Source organism: Alosa alosa, chromosome 10 (assembly GCF_017589495.1).
Source record: "Alosa alosa isolate M-15738 ecotype Scorff River chromosome 10, AALO_Geno_1.1, whole genome shotgun sequence".
Lineage (NCBI taxonomy): Eukaryota > Metazoa > Chordata > Actinopteri > Clupeiformes > Clupeidae > Alosa > Alosa alosa.
In genome coordinates, this window is record NC_063198.1 from 3,558,367 (window position 1) to 3,578,146 (window position 19,780).

The 19,780-nt window shown below is 38.4% G+C and overlaps 1 protein-coding gene across 2 annotated transcripts in view; it reads right to left on the reverse strand.

Annotated features, from left to right (window-relative positions):
- Window positions 1–19,780, reverse strand: part of ippk (inositol 1,3,4,5,6-pentakisphosphate 2-kinase) — a 73,278-nt gene that overhangs the window by 51,394 nt on the left and 2,104 nt on the right. The window contains exons 1-4 of one of the 2 annotated variants that reach the window (XM_048254232.1): window positions 19,145–19,326; window positions 6,510–6,569; window positions 6,201–6,296; window positions 6,032–6,098 (exon numbers count right to left, since the gene is read on the reverse strand). In XM_048254232.1, the coding sequence (XP_048110189.1) occupies window positions 6,032–6,098; window positions 6,201–6,296; window positions 6,510–6,569; window positions 19,145–19,168 (247 nt within the window). In that variant the 5' untranslated portion in view covers window positions 19,169–19,326. Of the gene's footprint in view, window positions 1–6,031; window positions 6,099–6,200; window positions 6,297–6,509; window positions 6,570–19,144; window positions 19,327–19,780 lie in introns of those variants that run through there. The other variant, XM_048254231.1, reaches the window with a different exon arrangement.

The window sequence follows — 19,780 nt, forward strand, 5'->3', positions numbered from 1 at the left end:
GAAGAAACTTGATATTTTAATTCGGCAGTATATTTGGAACAATAAACAACCTAGGCTAAAATACTCTACACTGCAACGTACCACAAGCACTGGAGGCCTGGCTCTCCCCAATTTTAAAATGTACTACAAGGCCTTTCAGCTACAGGCCCTCAGAGTGTGGATGGACCCCTCATCTACAGTTCCATGGAGAGAAATAGAGCAAAACCTCATTGGAAGTTTAAGACTGCAAGACCTTGCCTTTGCTGGTGTTTGTCCACCAGTGTATGCTAACCCTTGACCCCATTATCACCAACACATTGGCCAACTTTAAACAGGTGAAGGAGCACCTGCGCTACACCAATAGGTGGCATCTTAATACCCGATTATGGCACAATACACACTTAATGTCTGGTAACAAACCTTTTGCTTGTAAGCACTGGAGTGACAGAGGAATTTACACTCTGGACCAGTTATTCAATGAGAAAGGCATGTTGAGTTTTGAAGACCTGAGAGTTAGTTTTGAGGTCCCCAGGACATCCTTTTACTTTTATCTTTGCTTAAAATCAGCCCTAAAGTGTTATGGAGTGCCATGGGGAAACTGTCTTGATGCACACCCAGTCATTAAATGGTTTTTTGATTGCCCTGTGAAAGGGTTAGTGTCCATGATTTATGCTAAATTAATGCAAGTGTCCATAGGAGAACTCCCAATAGTAAAGAAATGGGAGCTAGAGCTGAGCCCTGAGGGGAACACAATTGATTGGAATGCAGTTTGGGACAACATTTTTCACTGCTCCAAAAATCCAAATCACCAGTATATCCACTTCAACATATGTCATAGGACATATTGGACACCTCAGAAGAGATACATCTCTAAAGCTACTCCCACTCCCTATTGTACCTTCTGTCCTGAATAAACTGGGACTTTCCTGCATATGGTCTGGGAATGTGAACAGGTGCATGAGTTCTGGCATAAAACAACATCAATTATATCTGATGTGATGGGGTGTCTAATTCCTACTGACCCGATTGTTTTGTTGCTTAATGATGATTCTAAACTAGACTGCATTTCCGGCGGGAACTGTGAAAGTGTGCTTGCCCTGGTCCGGTCACCAACGTGAGCAGATAGTGATATACGCTATGCTGAACCTGGCTTGATCCAAGCATTCTAACAGTGCCTTTCAGTGTTGGAGCAGTGGCAATACCTCAAAAGCTCTATTCAACTATTGCCTTGCGGGGTGAATGCGGTTCGTTGGATTTTACCTGTAGCCTGCCTTCGAATTTAGCTTCTATTACTAAAATCAAATCAATAAAATAAAACAGCAGCAGTGATTGGCTGCAAAAATAAATAATGTCTTGGCGTCTTGCACCTCTCAAACTGGGCTATCAGGTAACCTAGAGAAAATTTTGAAATTATGAAATATGACTAAGGCATTAAAATGCTGCTTGTTTGTCAGGATACTTTTTCACTGATTTATTTTAAAAATATGAGCTATGAGTGTGAATGTTATATATTCCATCCCCTAATTCTGTTTTACTGGTTTATTTGACAAATATGATATGGATTTGCTCTATAAAGACCTTATGTCTGTTTGAGATTGTTTTGAGAGCCTATTGATGCATCTCAGAATAAAGGAATGTCCACAACATTAGTGATGTTTTTTTTTGTGTGTGTGAATGTATTTTACTTAACTCATTGAATGTAGCTGGATACTCATGAACGCATGTCTCTAATAGCCACAATAGGAGTAATTTTAGCAACACCGTATTTTGTGTGGCCCATAACGACCCAGCTTGTTCAGCTCACATTCCTTGCTTGTTGTTGGTACATTAATCCTATTCAGATTGCCACTTATCTGAGATGTAAGAGTTTAGTATAGGTTTAAGGTCTGGGGCAGGGATTTGACATTCTGTGACTTCTTCATTGAGGGATTGCTTAGCAGCACTGTCCGCTTTCCCATTTCCCCTCAGACCAACATGGCCTGGGACCCAGCAAAAAACTACATTCTGGTTCTTTAGACGTTCTAGTTGATCAAGCTCAGCTTTGGTTGTACTTTTTGCGTGACATTAAAGCCTACTGGAAAGATTTTTAATTGCAATTTAATTGAATGCAATTTACTTTTACGATTAAATAAAATTCATTTATCCCTCTCACCCATAGTTTTCTATTTTTTTACAAATGTACATAGGCCTACTGTAATTACATTTATACATAGTTATTCTACTGATCTTTATACTATTCATTCTGCACATAGACTTATTCTTACTACTCTTATAATGTTGTTTCTGCACTACAATCACACGGTTTCCACACTGCACATAAATATATAACAGATATGTACATAACATACAGCTGTCATATTGAATATCCATATTTATTCTGTTTTATTATATTCTGTTAATACACTGCATATATCTATGTTATTATTTCTACTATTATAATGTTACTGCTACATCTACATACATTATTCTACTTATTGTATGAGATGACTGCTAATACACTGCACATATTTATTTAATTCATATTACTCTAAACCACCTTCTGTAAATCAACTGTATACTACTGTCTACATTGCACTATATTTCTTGACCTGTCTCTGTATATTTCATCACCTTTCTATACTTTGCATCACATTGCATGCATACTGTAGCTACATGAATCACAGCAAGATCCTTGGTTGCTATGAAGGCCAGTCGTTCTAAATGGATGGTTGCTATGGCCAAAGGCCAGTTATCTCTGCCGTTGTCAAGCGGGCATATCCTAACTTTATCTTGTTTTAAACATCTCTATTTTACTTAGCCTACTTCCATACAATGACTCCCATTAAGAAGTGGCCACTTCATTCGCGCTTACCGTTATTCACGCAGCATCCCTTAGTTATGCCTACAATGCAAAATTGTTCCCTCGTGATTGTTAGCTCCTGCAGACGCATTTCAAAACATCGCGACGTGAAATGCCACCACAAAACATTGTTTGTGAATCGGTCTTATTAGGAGTCCTCGCTTAAGCTGTCACAGACTCAGGCGCTACTTTTAGGGCTAAAATGCTTCCTGAATTACTCTCAGTAAAAAAAAATAGGAGTCCTAAAGTTCACGGTGGACGGTTACAGTACAAGCATCTCATATCAAATGACCATGGCATTATGCTAAGCAACATGAATCCCATAACATTACAGCAACATCTCCTCCCTATGACCTAGCTAGCTAGCTTCTAGCCACACAAGAAATGAATGATTTTAAATCTCCGCTTAGCATTCTAATAACAGAAGGGGCACATTTATGTTGACCACTACAACATGACTCATTATGTCTGTAACTCTATAAAACACTTTCATAAAGGAAGCACACCATCCAGCACATACACATGGAAACCGATATTTAGGTACTTGGCCACGAACTCAAAACGTGTCTCTCTGAAGCTCTGTTCTAGAATCTTTGCTCTGAACGCTGTGTTGCTAGGCAACATCAAATAAAGCGAAATGAGTCTTTTCAAGGTATTAAAAGTGTAATGCGTGTGATTCTGAATGGATGTGTGTGGTTTGCAATTAGAATAAACAAGAAATAACATTTCCAATAATTTCCCATGATAAATTACATAATATTTGCACCTTCCTTACTTGTGAAGCTCACACCGTATTTCAAGTACACTAGTGAAATGTAATACAACGTTGGCACCTAGCGTTCAGATGTAGGCTATTTAACATTAACGTGATATTGCTTGCTTATTCTTTCGTCAACTCCATGCTTTTTAGGAAAACAATCTTTTTATCATAGTTCCCTCTTCAATGAGCGATTACCAGCACATTTTTGTAACCGAGATAGCCGTTTATGGTCCCTAGGTTTACAGAAACACCTATTCATATTAATACATAGCCTATGGAGTGCGGCCGACCACTGTTCATTACGGCCCAGAATGCCTTGCATGTCTTTACAACAAAACAACACAGTAAAACCTAAATGCCCGTAAACATATGCATTTGCATACTTGTAACATTTTTAATAATACTCTCCCATCATGATATTTAACAATAATGAAAAATTTAATTTGAATACCGTCAATGTGAAAATAACTGTACTACGTCAGCAATAAATAGCTAATGTTCTCCTTACCATTTCAGTTCGTAAGTCCATACTATCCCATGGCAGAGCAAGGATTTCATGATTGGGCAAGGTTGCCCGGAGACATTGTGGCTGCCCAGAGACATTGTGCATACTTGGAAGGCATTTTGATAGATGTACCAGCACAACTGCAAATGTGGAAGGTGATAGTTACCAAATACGGGTGGGTGGTTTGCCAAATGCTGGAAACTTTTGGAATGTTTTCTTTTTTTTTTTAGCTTATGCACCCTCACATTGGAGTCCCGAGTTCAAATACAAAATTTGGTATCGATATGTGACAGTTTTCCTGAGATATGGACGACTTCCTGTTTTGGAGCTTCGCCGCCAATTTCGTTTGGCGGTGACGGGCAAACGCTTTCGAAAATCAAAAATCCTTCTGGTAACTTGTGTGAGGCTAATGTACGTATGTAAGTAATGTATGTAATGTCGTTCGGACCAAATTTGTGACCTGTGAAAATTTAGTTTCGCTTTCTGTTCAATCCAATATGGCGGACAAACGACACGCCCACCTGACGTCATCTTCGCGACCAACTTACACCGGTACTGACCGGACGTTTTAAAGTTGGAACGGTGTCTCTGTCTCAAAGGGCCTAGGCGCTAGAGCTGACAAAAAGTTAGGGAGACGGGAATAATAATAATAAAACTTAAGAACAATAAGTGTGCTGCTTTGCAAGCACACTTAAATTACACCTGCTTGAGAGACAGAGGAAAATTTGGCTAGCCGGCTCAACTGCAACCAAGAAAATGATAGCTCAACGTTGGCTCCCCCCCCCTCACTCCCTTTGCATAAAACAGTGGTTAGCGTATTTTCTAGATATAGTGACGCTCGAGCTATCTACAGCAAGGATTAATAAAGTTAAATCATCAACCATCAACCTATGGGAAAGCGCAGCAGCACAAATATCAGATCTAATGACCTCAGTGCCACAAGAACTAGAGGAGAGTGATTAGGCAGGGTGAGATTTCAGTTTTTTGTTTGATTAGTTTTTTTGTTTGACTTTCGTTTTGTGACCGCAGAGGGTGGGAGAGGGTTTTTGTGTTTTTTGTCTTTTACACCATTTGACACAAACTGTAATATGTTATGGAAGTTATTCTGTATGTCTGAATGATATAAATGATGATGAAAATTGATCACAAAAAAAAAAAAAAAAACAGTTTTATTAGGTGCTATTGAAAACAACTTGATGACATAACCTACCCCTTCTTTCATCAAATATTATGGCTATTGATAGGTTAAGCCTATCGTGCACTTGCAAAAGTGTAAATGTGCAAAAGTCTTAGGCATTGAAAAAAAATGAAATGTGAAAAAAATGAATTGTTTTTAACTTATCAAATTACATACAAAGTGCAATAAACCAAAAACAAAATATTTGGTGCTCCCTTTGTAAAAAATATTAAAGTTTTTTCACAAGTGCCATCTTCTCTTAACCAGCGACTGTTGCTAATGTGTTTATGAATTGGCCAAGCAGCAAAGCTGCACAAGCATCTCGAGTGTTTCTACCCTCTTGTACAAGTTCAATTGAAGCAAATCATGCAAATCTCAGACTTTAAAATACCCACTAAAATGCCCATCTTATTGTTCCTCATTAGTGAGAGGTAAATGATTCAGACTCCTGACTTCAGGCTTCTCTGTTTTAACTGTAATAACAATCTTGATCTAACTTTATTCATATTTTATTAGTTGAGTTTCTTGCTAGAGTCTAATAATGTGGGAGTTTGAAGTGCCTTGTAACATTTATAAATGTACATTGGCTTGTGTGTAGAAATGTTGAATGCAAACTGCAAGATGTGATTAATTAATAGCCTAAACATCACAGGACTACATTGTGTCTGATTGTTTTGTTATTTGAAATGTACACAATGCTTACAATCTTAGTGATGGAGTCAAGGAAACTAAGGAGCAACAACTGTTGCTCCAAGTCTCCAAGGGATTTACCTGGTCTCTCTTGCTGAACTTTCAAAGACAGATGTCTCACAAATTCCAGTGGTAGGTTAACAACTTCCTGTTAATAGTAGAATAAATCATTTCATTTAAAAGGAGCTGTGGAATCAGGCAGAGTTGAAATATTTATATATATTAAAAACAAATTAGGAGAGTCACTTACACCACTGTGGACATATGCCTCCCCCAACAATGGCTTCATAACATTTTTACTAAAATCCACAATGCTGTGAATGTGTCGATAAGCCTGTTCTGTTCTCTAAAAATAGAAGTAAAAGCCAAATTATTATTTTGGTTTTTGCTTTAAAATTGATATAATTTCAATATTTACCCTTCAGGAGTGTTACACCTAGGTTACACATTCAGTTATTATTAACACAAGGTCAGGTTGCAAATGGTTTTATTCAGTCATAAGAAAGAGAATGAAGAGTAACTCAAAGGGCATTAGCCCTAGAAACATAAAAGTCTTTACCTGTTGGGTGTGCTCCGCATCCTGTGATGGGTACTTCAGCAGTCGGAGTACTCTGGAATGCTGAAGAGCAAAAACAGAAGCTTAGGATCAAAGATTGCATTTTCCAAAAAACTAGGCAATGCAGACCGCAAAGACTGTTTGGTCAACTTGCCCTGTGGGTTGATAGCTGGTGTAGCAACCTACGGTGGGTAGTAGCAACATGCTAATTCGCCGACAGCTTTGCAAATGGACTCATTTTTGGTTACAATGACAGACACTGTTCAATCATCAGTGTTTCCCACAGAATTTAATTATATTTGTGGTGGTAGGTTTGCAGAATTAACTTGAATGCAACAGTTTTTAGCAAATTAGCACAGCATGGTTATGATGCTAACCAGATTTAAGCACAATTTAGTACAACCTGGAAAAACATTGTGTGGTGGTCAATGTTGATATTGTGGTAGGCCGCCACAAATAAGTCAATGTATGGGAAACACTGCAGTTAACCCTGTGTCAGTAATGTTTTGAAATCAGCACTTCGCCAGCAAGCAGTACTTAACATACTGGCTGGCAGACACAACCCAAATATCCTCAGAGAGAGAGAGAGAGAGAGAGAGAGAGAGAGAGAGAGAGAGAGAGAGAGAGAGAGAGAGAGAGAGAGAGAGAGAGAGACAATACCGTGTCTTTCTAAGCAACAAAAGGCCTAATATTTAAACAGAGCAGTCTATGGAGTTTGGCACTCTAACTACCGTTTTGGTGCCGAGCTACACAGACAGAGAACACGCAGAACTGAAGATTCACATCGGCATCAAGGTAATGGCATAGCCACTGAGTCAAGTCAATGCAGAAGCATAAATTAGCCTTTAGTGTTCATGGAAGGCCAAATGGCAGCTCCTCATCAGAGGACTACAGTAGTAGAGTTGGATCATGGTTAGGATTTTAAAGATCTAGGATTTTAAAGATCAATGTCTACTTTATTTTCAGTCTGTTCCATTTTCCTACATTTTGTTAATGTAAAATAATATAATACATTGCCATATTTGCATTTAGCCTGTTTATTAAGTATCCTGCCAAATGTAGGCTAATTTATTTATTTGTGAATCCATCTATAGCTAATCCAAATATGCCCATGGTGACCTATCTGACAGCATACTGCCTAATACTACTACTAAAACAGTCAATTTTCTCTTCCACAAAACCCAACATAGGCTAATCAAGGATATATGTTTTATACTTTTAGTTTTTATTTGAAATATCTGCATTGATGGGGGCAGTAGGCAAACGTTAGGCCTACTTTCGTTTTGCACTCCAGCTTGTATTCGGTGTAAACAAACAAGCATGCGTGGAAGCCTGGAGTTGTCAGTAGCGTTCTACCTTTGAATAAAAATGGGAGTATTACCAGAGGCTACTTTTGTGCTGGTTCGCTACAGCTATATTTTGCATATTGCAGCCAATACATCAACTGGGCTAAAAGGCATGTTAGGTTACCTTTCCTTCTCTTACTGCATTCTCAGAATCTCATCCCGTTTCTCCTATATCCAATGAATTCGGTGGATAGAAGAACTAATTTCTTCAATCTTTGCATCTTGGCTGGCTAGTCTAACTTTCCGCTTTTTCTGCGCGCTCTTGGATTTGATATAAGCGACTACTAGCGAGTCACAACGCGAAACTGCTAACGTTGATGGGAGGTGTAGTTTTTATGCTGCATTCGCGATGTGATTCTATGGTTTGCACCAGTAATGTTTCTCGATGTTGAGGTGTATTTTATAGACAAACATTGACATGGTTAGAAGTCATTTGCACCAGTGCTAGTCGACTAAAAGTCTCGTCATTTTAGTCGTATGAGAGAAGCTTCAACTTCTGGGTATGTAGCATTGTGGCATAAAGCTTAGGTAGCGAGTTTGCTAACTCTGGCAGAAATCTCCAGTGTTCTTGTTCCATGTAGTTTCATGTTGCAGCCACAGGGTTGCAGCAACAGCACGTAGACTAGCCTACAGGAAAGCTGATGTGTATGAACTCATTCGGAATATTTTGAAAACGTAACAGCTAGATATTCTGTCTTCTCATTTTGTAGACGAAAATGAAGAGAGATTTTATCTTAGTTTTTATTTCATGCAAAACATTTTAGTCTCGTCTTTTTTCGTCAACAATAATGCATCTTAAGATAGTCTTAGTCGCGGCATCATTTTTACTCGGATGTGCGAGTGAAATGGGCGCACTGTAGAGCCCTGGAGCACCATACTCACCAGTGTACCTGTGACACCAAGACATAAAAATAAACAAAACTGAGGAAACAAGACAAACATTAACACTTAATATTAAGTCCGTGGGCATTGAGATGACTCGTGTCATCTGAATGAAAAACACACAACATAATGATCTTGAACAGTCAGTAGAGCAGCAGAAGCACGGGTCAGCTGTCTTCTTCAGCAGTTTCTCTAGGCAGATGCTGAAAAGTCAGATTGTGCATCAAGTTGATTGTGAAATGAAGCAGATTCAAAATAGACTTGTGCTTTGCAACCTTTATGAGGCTTTCTAACACTTAAGAAGCATCCAGACTTCAAAATCAGATTCTCAAAATTTGCTGAACTGCGACCCAGACAGTATATTCGCTCATTATAGGCCTACTGCATAACCTACCGTACTTTACTGCAGAAATGCATTATTTTAGACATAAAAGTACTGCACTGTATTGTAGTATAACTGCACTGAAAAAACTGCAGTTATTCTTTGTAAGGGAGGTTATTTGGTAGTAATGGTAAATGCTGCAGATGCACAAATCTACATAAAACAGATATGAATTTACTTTGAAGTGACTAGGGTTGCAAAATTCCGGGAATTTTTAAAGTTGGAAAATTTCCATGGGAATTAACAGGAATATACGAGAATAAACGGGAATTAATGGGAATAAACTGGGAATTTTTAATATGTTAAGTTAGTCTATAACAGGGAACTTAAATGTAGTAGACAAAACCCCATCTTGCAGCATAATACTAGTTAAAAAAAAACCTGATTTAATGCAATTTCAGTCAAATTTCTACCCTGCACATACGTCAATCCCATGCACACAGCAATCAGCATAGGCTACTAGACGTAAAGGAAACATATGGTGTGTTCATGTGCATGGGGAAAATAAATTCCCAGTGAAAACGTCATCTCATGTGGGAATAACTGGTGTGAAACTGGGAGAAGTTTGCAAACAGAGTTGCCCAGTTAAAGGCTTGTCGTCACTTTTGTCCTCATTCAAATTGGTGTGCGTCATTTTGCACTGTAATTAAACTGTAATTAAACTGTAATGGGACGATTAATCTGTCTGATTAAGCTTGACAACTTATATATAACTTACATAATCTATAAGGTTTGGTTGGGGTGGTATGTTGTGTCATTTTGTTTTACTTGTTTTACCATTTTCTAGGATTCTAACTGAACAAACTGATAGTCAGTTAATGTTCCAACCAATCAGAGTGGCGTGGTGTATCTTGGGAAGTTCAGTGGTTTCAGTGTTGCTAGCTTAGCACGCTAGTAAACCATAGGCAGAGAATAGGATTCCCGCTAGCATGGTAGCTAGCTTTGTATGCTTAGCTAAGCGAAAATATGAATAAACAAATCATATTGGTTAACAAAAATGTTAATGTTTGTATACGAAAAAGTATGAATTACCAAAAATACCCAGTTAATTCCCGTAAATTCTCATTAATTCCCTTTTTATGCTAAGCTAAGCGAAAATATGAACAAACAAATCATATTGGTTAACAAAATGTTAATGTTTGTATATGAAAAAGTTGGAATTACCAAAAATTCCCAGTAAATTCCCATAATTTCCTTTAATTCCATTAAAGTTTCCAATTTGGAATATTTCCAAAATTCCCCAGCTTAACTTCCCATGGAAAGTTCCAGTAAGTTTCCGGAAATTTACCGGAAATTTTCCACCCCTTTGCAACCCTAGAAGTGACTAGGGCCAGTTTACAGCATGACATTTGTTGTGGATATTAATAAATTGCACTTAATTATGCATTGGAATACGTTTCAAATGGAAAGCTAATGCACCATTGTGGTTTGATTTCCTTGGAGCAATACAATGCAACCCTCTAAGCATCAGATCAGATTGAAAACATGGTGTATGCAATGGACATCAACTGATCAGTCTATACTTGAGAGCCATACTGATGAATTCTTTGGGAGTCTTCCAAATGTTCTGTAATGACAGATGGAGCTAGTAAAAGAGCAAGTTGGGCAAGTTAGTTAGCCACTCGCTGTCCCGCAGTATTTCCACCAGTCACCATGACGACCCACGGGTCAACTCAGCTCTCAAGCTCAGCATGAGAGGAAACTAGAAGAGGGAACTTAATACAATGTAAAAAATCCATTGGAACTGGGTAGATGACAAATAGCAGAATTCAGACTGTCCATGTGTCACACACTTGGCAATTGTTAAGAATTGATATGGAAATGTTGTAGGTCTGGTAGGTTCAAGTTCTGTCATATTTAATTTATTGGATTTGTATTTCACTTTTGAATAATCATCAAAACATAAAAAATGTCATAGGGTGTGACTGTCCACCATGTGTGCGAACTTCCTAAAAAGAGTGTATATCCATAAAAAGTATAATTACTTTAAAGTTTTACCATGCATATAAAATAATTGGATGTTTTTTACAACCACAGAAAGTTTTGATGTTTATGCATGCTGTCCAACTAAGTTATAATCAAATATATTTTGTCCATAAAATGGTTGTCATATGGCGTGACACTATATTGTATATTTTGACTGGGCATTCATTTGGACATTATTATTGTGAAGAGGACCCTGCTTAATCAGGAAGTAACAATAGAATGTCAGGAGTAATTGGCATGGTCAAGAGGTGAGTTCTGCTTTTAGATTTTTATATAAAAAGCTTTGAATTGACATCATCAATCATTGGCCAAATTTTTAGTGTCTTATGGTGTGACATCATTTGCCTAAAAGTAGCTATTTTCCACAAATATTCTTCATGAATTCTTAAAAGCACTGCTGCCATGTGGTCAGTTGCATGCTAAATAATAGTTAGCTGTATTTAACTGTCTAGAAAATTAGCTTAACTGTCAAAATGTCACATAGTGTGACGCTGCATCATATGGTGTGACAGCTTTTTTTCAAGTCACACTATATGACATTTCTGTCACACCATATGACCAAATTGCATTTTTACATAAAAGTTCTTGTAAAAATATGTTTTAAATTCAGATATTATATGTTTTTTTGTTAAATCTGTGATAATTGGGAAAAAAAATGTATCTGTACAATTCATATTTGTCATACTTTTTTCTTTTATGTTACCATGCCATGTAAGTTTAAAAAATAAATACTAAACTTTCATCTATTTTGCTGTTACACGCATACACCATTCATAGAGTGACTTCAAAATTCATTGTTAATGATTTTATTGTCATTAAAAACCCTGTTTTGCTCTGACAAATGGTGGAGTGGTGCAGTTCATCATATGGCGTGACACCATGTCATTTGGTGTGACATTAAATAATGTCACAAAAAAGACTTAATAATTGAAAAATCATTAAAACATCAATAGCACACAAAGGAAATGGTATCTGCAAGAACCTCAAGAATTTTGAGTGAGTTCTTACAAGAAATATCAGAATTAAGCTAAAATATCTGGTTGCACTTAGGAGCATTCTCCACCTTGACAAAATAACTTGTTAAATTTTAGGTTTTTCTTCTAAATATTCACAAGGAAATGTTACAAATCAAAGCAAACGTGATTAAAATGTACAGTGACATAAATTAAAGTAGAAAAAAGTATCTAATTTTCATTTTATTTCAAATTATTTTCATGTCACACCATATGACAATTTTAGGCACCAACATGACAAATTGACTTATAAATATATATTTCACTTTTTTTTTTGAAAAAAAATGTATATTAGTCAAGTTTAGAGATACAGCAACACATATAAACACTTTTTTAGGGATGATATTTGAAGTTTTTTTAAATTCCTTTTTTCAGGCTTATTTGTCATCCACCCAACTGCTTTCTCCAGATATTTGTTCTGTAGCCTATAGTCATAAGCTACTTGCCAAAATGTTCTAACCATACATAATAGATGAAAGGATGAAAAAGGTGTGATGGGGACTGAAGACAGAGCTCTGAGTATAACAGATATTAATCAGTCAGTTAACCCTTCAGGCATGGTGTTAACTGATGGCAACATTATCCTCCATATCATCCAGTTCAATCAGGCAAAATAAATGTAAAAACCTCCAGGTGGGAAATCATAGATATATACTGACTAGATGTCACCTTCTGCTTTTCAGCATGCGTCAACACTGCCACCATCTTGGATCGGGGATCTGAAGTAGTGATGGCAGTCTGACACTGAAGCTTCGATACGTGCTTCAAACCATTAACTACAATTCCATTTGAACCACTGCTCCGAAGGTTGCTTTGGTACGGAAAAATAACGTGACCCATGACGTCCGAAGCAGAAACTGCTTCATTCTCTGAATGAATCACCCGAGTGGTTTGCAGCGCCACTGCAACTGTCACGGCCTCGTTTCTAGTCTGAATTGTAGCGCGCTCACTTACACTTTAGGTTAATGCACAACATTGTGTTTGGTTCGTAGCCTCTACTGTGACAAGCATAGTTTGTTCGTATCGATTTATTTTTATTACTATGTAAGATGTGGGAAAACTTTATTCTGATCACTCCTGATCAATCTTTATTTCTAAAAAGAATGATATCCCATTCTTATTCATGTGCACTACGTATGTGTGGGGGTGGGGTGGTTAGGTGCGTGCACTAGATTTATTTTACCATTAAAGCTTCCTGTCCACTATCTAGCCGGGATAATTTAGATGCAGTCTTGGCTCATCACCAGGAGAGGTCGCTGTTACTGAAGCTTCGAGTAATGAACCCATTTTCAAATCAACAGTTCAAAGTGGTTCAGTACTTCACCAAAGCTTAATTTCCCCATCACTAATCTGAATCTCTAAACTAGTTCTCCCGTGTTGTCAGTGTTACCGATTTAGCGACGTTTGGCCATCCCCAGTGATAGAAAATCTTATCTAGCGACTAGCGACAAATTTGGCGACTTCTGACAATTATGGCGACACTGCCATAGACTTCCATAGGAAACAATGGCGGTGCTTTTTCCAGGCTACTTCAGCGTTATGCAGAGCTCAAAAGTTCCTAACTTTGACATTCACGGCTTTAGCCCCATTCACTTCCATTGCTTTTTGCCTGATATTGTCAGTGGTAAGTAGACGAAGGTACAACGTTTTTTCCATTGGCATATGCATTTCCTATACCAACTGCACTAGTAGATACTGGTATTGTTCTTTGAGGTTTTTGTGCTGCTTGTTTAACTGATTTATTGCTTAAATGTTGACCGAAATTTTAAAGCCAAAAGTTAGCCTTCAAACCTTGATGTGGAGAGAGGCTAGCTTAAAGCCTGTGTTGCATGTTAAACACCACTGTTGATTAATCGGTACATAAAGCACTCAATATATGTATATAATTTTAAAAATGTCTCCAAATGGTGTTAAATGCCAGTTTTTGTTGTTTTTAGCATTAGCGGGTTTTTTGTAACGTTAATTCGGTGATGGCGTCACTTTGGGGACTACTTGATCTGCGCTTCATTCATTTCAATGCATTTCAATGGACATCGCGGTTCACTTTCAACATAAAGTTTGTATATTTACACTTCGAATTTCGTCACAGCATTTATATCACAGCTACCCTATGATCTACCAATGGTAATAACGGTGCCTGATATCAATTTAGTATTTTTCTGAATTCCGGAGGTCTCGTTTTGGAGGGTATATGTTTTACATTCATTCCTATGGGAAACGGTCGCGGTTACACTTTCAACATAAAGTTTGTATATTTACACTTCGAATTTCGTTACAGCATTTATATGACAACGACCCTATGGTCTAACAAAGATAACAATGTCTTCCGATTTTAGTTTAATGCAATTTTCTGAATTTGAGAGGCCTCGTTATGAGGCTATAATGCGCCTATTCAGTTCAATGTATTATGCTTATAACTTTACGACACTTTTTTTGTTACGGTCAGTGAACAGCACCGAATGAAAGTCAACATGTTCTTTATATCTAGTGATAGTGATCATGTCGTTAGTTCAGATAAGTAGGCTACCCGGGCAAACTTAGTCAGAAGATCAGAATATGAAGCATCATGATAGCTAGCTGGGCTAACTTTTTAGTCCCACCTGTGAGCCACCCCAGTTACTTAGCTTCTAGCCGCCGCCGATTAGGCTGGTCGTGTCTTCAGCATGAATATTTTCGATAACTACTGCTCGTGATTGATTGCCATCGTCAGGGTATGGCTTACCAAAGAGGGAGATAATATGGGCAAGTCGCAGTTTTGCAGGTGCTTGTGTGGGCTGTGCCGTGGAAAACTGTGGTGGAGAGCTGCAGTAACTAGGGAAGCGAGTGCATTTTGGCCGCTGGTCGAGGAGCTCCCCTGTGACCAGCATAAAGACATGATCTATCTAGCTATCTATCTGTCTATATACATATCTAGGCTATCTATAGCCTATCTATTTATCTATAATCTGCGCTATCTACTGCTGAACAATACCTTACTCGTCTCTCTTTACTCCTCTCTCGTTATTCTCAAGGGTCTCAAGGTGGGCTTTGGTCTGTAGTCTCCCCAAGGTGACGTAATGCAATGCATTGTGGAGGAAAGGAGAATCACTTCAAATGCTGTGAAATATTACCTGCTTTTTCGTATTATATTCCGTTTTGTGATACCCAACAACATCAAATACAATGGATAACAGTTGAAATGTTTATTATCAACAAGCAAATTGTTCAAATTCGTTGGAAAATGAACCCTGCAACACGGCCTTTAAGGATAATATTCCTACGTCAATAATGAATTTCAGACAAAACTCATTTGGCTAGCCTATTGTCAGGGCTCTACACTAACATTTTTTTTTTCCAGGAGCACTTGTGCGACCAAGTTAAAAAATTTAGGAGCACAGACAAACATTTTGGGCGCACAGTCAGTTCTGTACTTAACTTAAACATAATCTAACATTACACTGCAGCTAACACTTAAACATGCCAGTGCACCAATTGCAAATATTAAGAATGACTGACAACATTTAGGCTACAGGAAATAGGATTTTAAAGATCAGTGCCTACTTTCTGTTCTATTTTCCTACATTTTGTTAATGTAAAATAGTATAATACATTGCCATATTTGCATTTAGCCTGTATATCAAGTATCCTGCCAAATGTAGGCTAATTTATTTATTTGTAAATCCATCTGTAGCTAATCCAAATATGCCCATGGTGACCTATCTGACTGCATACTGCCTAATACTACTACTAAAACAGTCCATTTTCTCTTCCACAAAACCCAACATATATATATCCTTGATTAGCCTATTTTTTATACTTTTACTTTTTATTTGAAATACCTGCATTGATGGGGGCAGTAGGCCTACTTTCGTTTTGCACTTCAGCTTGTACCTTATTCGGTGATTAAACAAGCATGCGTGGAGTTGTCAGTAGCGTTCTACCCTTGAATAAAATGGGAGTATTACGGGAAGCTACTTTTGTGCCTGTTCGCTACAGCTATATTTTGCATATTGGAGCAAATACGTCAACTGGGCTAAAAGGCATGTTAGGTTACCTTTCCTTCTCTCACTGCATTCTCAGAATCTCATCCTGTTCCTATGATATCCGATGAATTCGGTGGATAGAAGAACTAATTTCTTCAATCTTTGCATCTTGGCTGGCTAGTCTAACTTTCCACTTTTTCTGCGTGCTCTTGGATTTGATAGAAGCAACTACTAGAGAGTCACAACGCGAAACTGCTAACGTTGATGGGAGGTGTAGTTTTTATGCTGCATTCGCGACGTGATTCTATGGTTTGCACCAGTAATGTTTCTTGATGTTGCGGTGTATTTTGTAGACAAACATTGACATGGTTAGAAGTCATTCGCACCAGTGCGCCTAAATATTTTTTTGCACTCGCACACCATCATTTTTACTCGCATGTGCGAGTGAAATGGGCGCACTGTAGAGCCCTGTATTGTAGTAGGGCAACTTTAGATGATAGGTTGGTTGTCAACAGGTTTTTATTATGTTTAAAATGCTATATTTTTCAAACCTGATTGCGTTAGCTTACTAGCTTACATGAAGCATGACATGAAGTAGGCTAGTGTCCACGACTCGTGAACGAGGGGATTTCAGTTATGAATTTCAGGGGAAGCAGTAGGAGCAAAACCTAGACTATTATAAGTTATTGTTGTTGTTACTGGTGCGTGGCTCTTGTGTCCCTTGCCAGCCCAGTCCTGTCCTGTGCCACTATCACTGTTCCAAACGGGACAGTGGCACAAGGCGAGTGTGGCACGAGCGTGGTCGTGGGACAGTATAGCGCCTGTATAGTAGTAGGAGTTTTTGCTCCAACTGATGATCGGTTTCAGTTCATTTAGTTTTCAGTAATTTTACATTTCGTGTTGGTGTTCTTGGTGTAATAATTTTGATTGCTTTATCTGCCAAGTAATTTGCCAAATACATAGCGAAGTTTGCATGGAAGAGACTGACGTGATGGCATTGCCTTTCATTAGGTCAGTGATCTTTGTAAGTAGGCTAGGACAAATGTCTTTTTTTGGATAACTGAAGTGTAGTCAGGTTAATAGGGCATAGATCACTCTGAAAGTAATCCCCAACAAAATCATTCTTCATGTTGTTATTGTTATAGTTTTTGTGTGGACTTGTGGCACCCCCAACCAGCCTTGCAAATGGTTGGCTGTGTATGGGTATTGTGGTACCCCAAGCTGCTCTTGTTGTCCCACTAGCACCAGGGCAAACCCTGGGGAGGTCCACTAATTGGAGTCCGCTGCAAATGGGATGAACAGCACCTGAAAAAGACCTGTTGTGGACAAAGAGGGAAGCAGGGTTGTGGATCAGCCAAGGCAGTGCGTGGTCTGTTTAAACTGCCAAGTGTGATTGTTTGTGCCCACCTTCAGCCAAGAGGGCCTGCCCACCTTCGAGAGATCCAAAGAAGATCGAAGAAGTTTTTGTTGCATTTTGAGTACCTCAGATTGAGGCTTTATAAGTTAATAAAAGAAACCGTCTGCTGGAAATCACTCTCCTCGCGTCTTTGGATCCCTGGGAGTTCACAGTATGTAAAACTCTTGCTGGAGACGGCCTCTTGCTTAGGTTTCTGCTACTTACTTAATGTGTTGTCCCTGTTGAGTGTTACCTGCTTTGTTCTCTCCCTCCATTCTCCACTGTGCCTGTTCTGCTTATCCAGGACCAAGGATACAGAGGACAAGAAGGGTGTGCGATATATGGTCAGATAATTTTTTATGTTTGAGGTCCACATGATGGGGTTGTGTTGTGGAGTTGTGTTGATCCAGCATCTTCCACACCTCCCATAACACTCCCGACTCCAGCCAAATGTTGCATCCTCCTTACCATGTCCCTCTTATAGGTGTACAGAGTATACGGAGGGTTACCCATCCCTTCCACATTGTGTCTTTTGTAGTTCACACACAAGTGTTGTTCAAACTATGGAAACTGAAATCTTTTTATTTTTTGGAAACCTAAATGAGTGTCAGACCTCCTTTTTATGTTGCAGTGTCACCATACCTTCCTCCCAGTCTTTTTTGCATTTGTTCCTGTTATGGTTTTAAACACACATTGAAAACTTAATAAAAAATTCTATTGAAAACCTAACATGTATCAGTCATCCTTTTCATGCTGTAGTCTCACCAGCTGGCTGAAATATAAGTTATAAGTATTTTATTGAAATAGTTGATTGCTTATTGAGTTACAAGTGTGTTATTGAAACAGTGGGTGTCTTATCTTGCAGTATTAATCAAATTTTTCACATTTAAGTTGTTATTGATTCTTATTTAGCCTATGTGTTTTTGACATGTTTATGGCTTAGTCTTAAAATGTTACCAAGGCTGTGTGGTGGCCACCTTTATGCTATTTCTCTAAAATAACTGAACAGATTTAACGCATTGATCAATCTTTTAAAAATGTTGTTAGGCTACTGAATGGCATTCATATATTTATATATTTGATAGACGTTTATTGCTAGTCTTACAATGATCAAAGTTGTGTGGTAGATTTGGGGGTTGGGGAATTGGGGCATCTTCATCTCACCAAACGAACTGAAAAGGACACTGGATCTAATGTCCACACACAAAAAGGATACAAAATGCATAGCCTACGTTTTGACAATGCAAGTAAAGTATATGTAGCGTGATACAGGCAAATGTAGGAATCCAATAACAGCTCATGTCCAGTAAGAAAACAAACGTTCAATGTTAGAACTAGCAAAGAACATATTTTAGATCGATGTTGCAAACTAATTATACTCGCAATATATAATTGACACTATAATGTAAGCATGGCAACACGTAATAACACTGGTTTTTGGTTTGTTGTTTCCCGTTCAATAACGCACTCGTTGCTGTCTATCCCATTGAAATAACACGACACGCAAAGAGCTGTTTGGAACTGTTGAAGCGTACGTGAACCACGTGACGGCGACATCAAAGAGTGTCGCAACTCTCTTTTTCTATGGCTCTGGACTGGCCTAAGTAGTATCAGACATGGAAGCAAATGTTTCACAGATCTACAGCAACTTCTGGTGAGATTACAACTTACCTGAGTCAACGAGACGAGAGGCATGTAGCCTCAACCAGAGCCTGTCTACAGAGGCCTGTTCACTTCCATTGTATCGAACCTGGTTGCAGTTCACTCATAGTTCCTCTAGGGGTGGCCGCGAGCTAGTGCAGAATGAATGGGAGTCTATAGCAAAGATAGTTAAGGTGGAGCAAGATACTTCGTCGTAGTACATGTCTGAGTGCGAAATGGGGATCGAATCCTGTCTGAATAAAGAGGCGTGTCGATGACGTATTGATGAGTGTACGTTGCAACCGGCCAACAGCAGTGGAATAAATAACCGGCGCACACCTGATATAAGGTCGATTTTCTCCAGACTGGAATGCTAAAAATTTACCTAAAATGTTCAGAAGGGTTTGAGGATCATGAAAACATGCCCAAAATTCACATTCTTAACTCTATAGAACCAAGATTTTAGTATATGTGGCGAAATTCTGTCAATGGAGCAGTCGCTGCCTCTGCTCTGCATAAAGGGGGAATTTGACCCCCCCTCGTGCAATCCGGGTTCCCAGAAGTGGCTCCTGATGAAATATCTTGCTCCGCCTTAACATTCTTTGTCTATGGGGTTAGACAGGTAAATTTATCTTTATGATCCGTCAAAAGCTTAGTTTTCTCTAG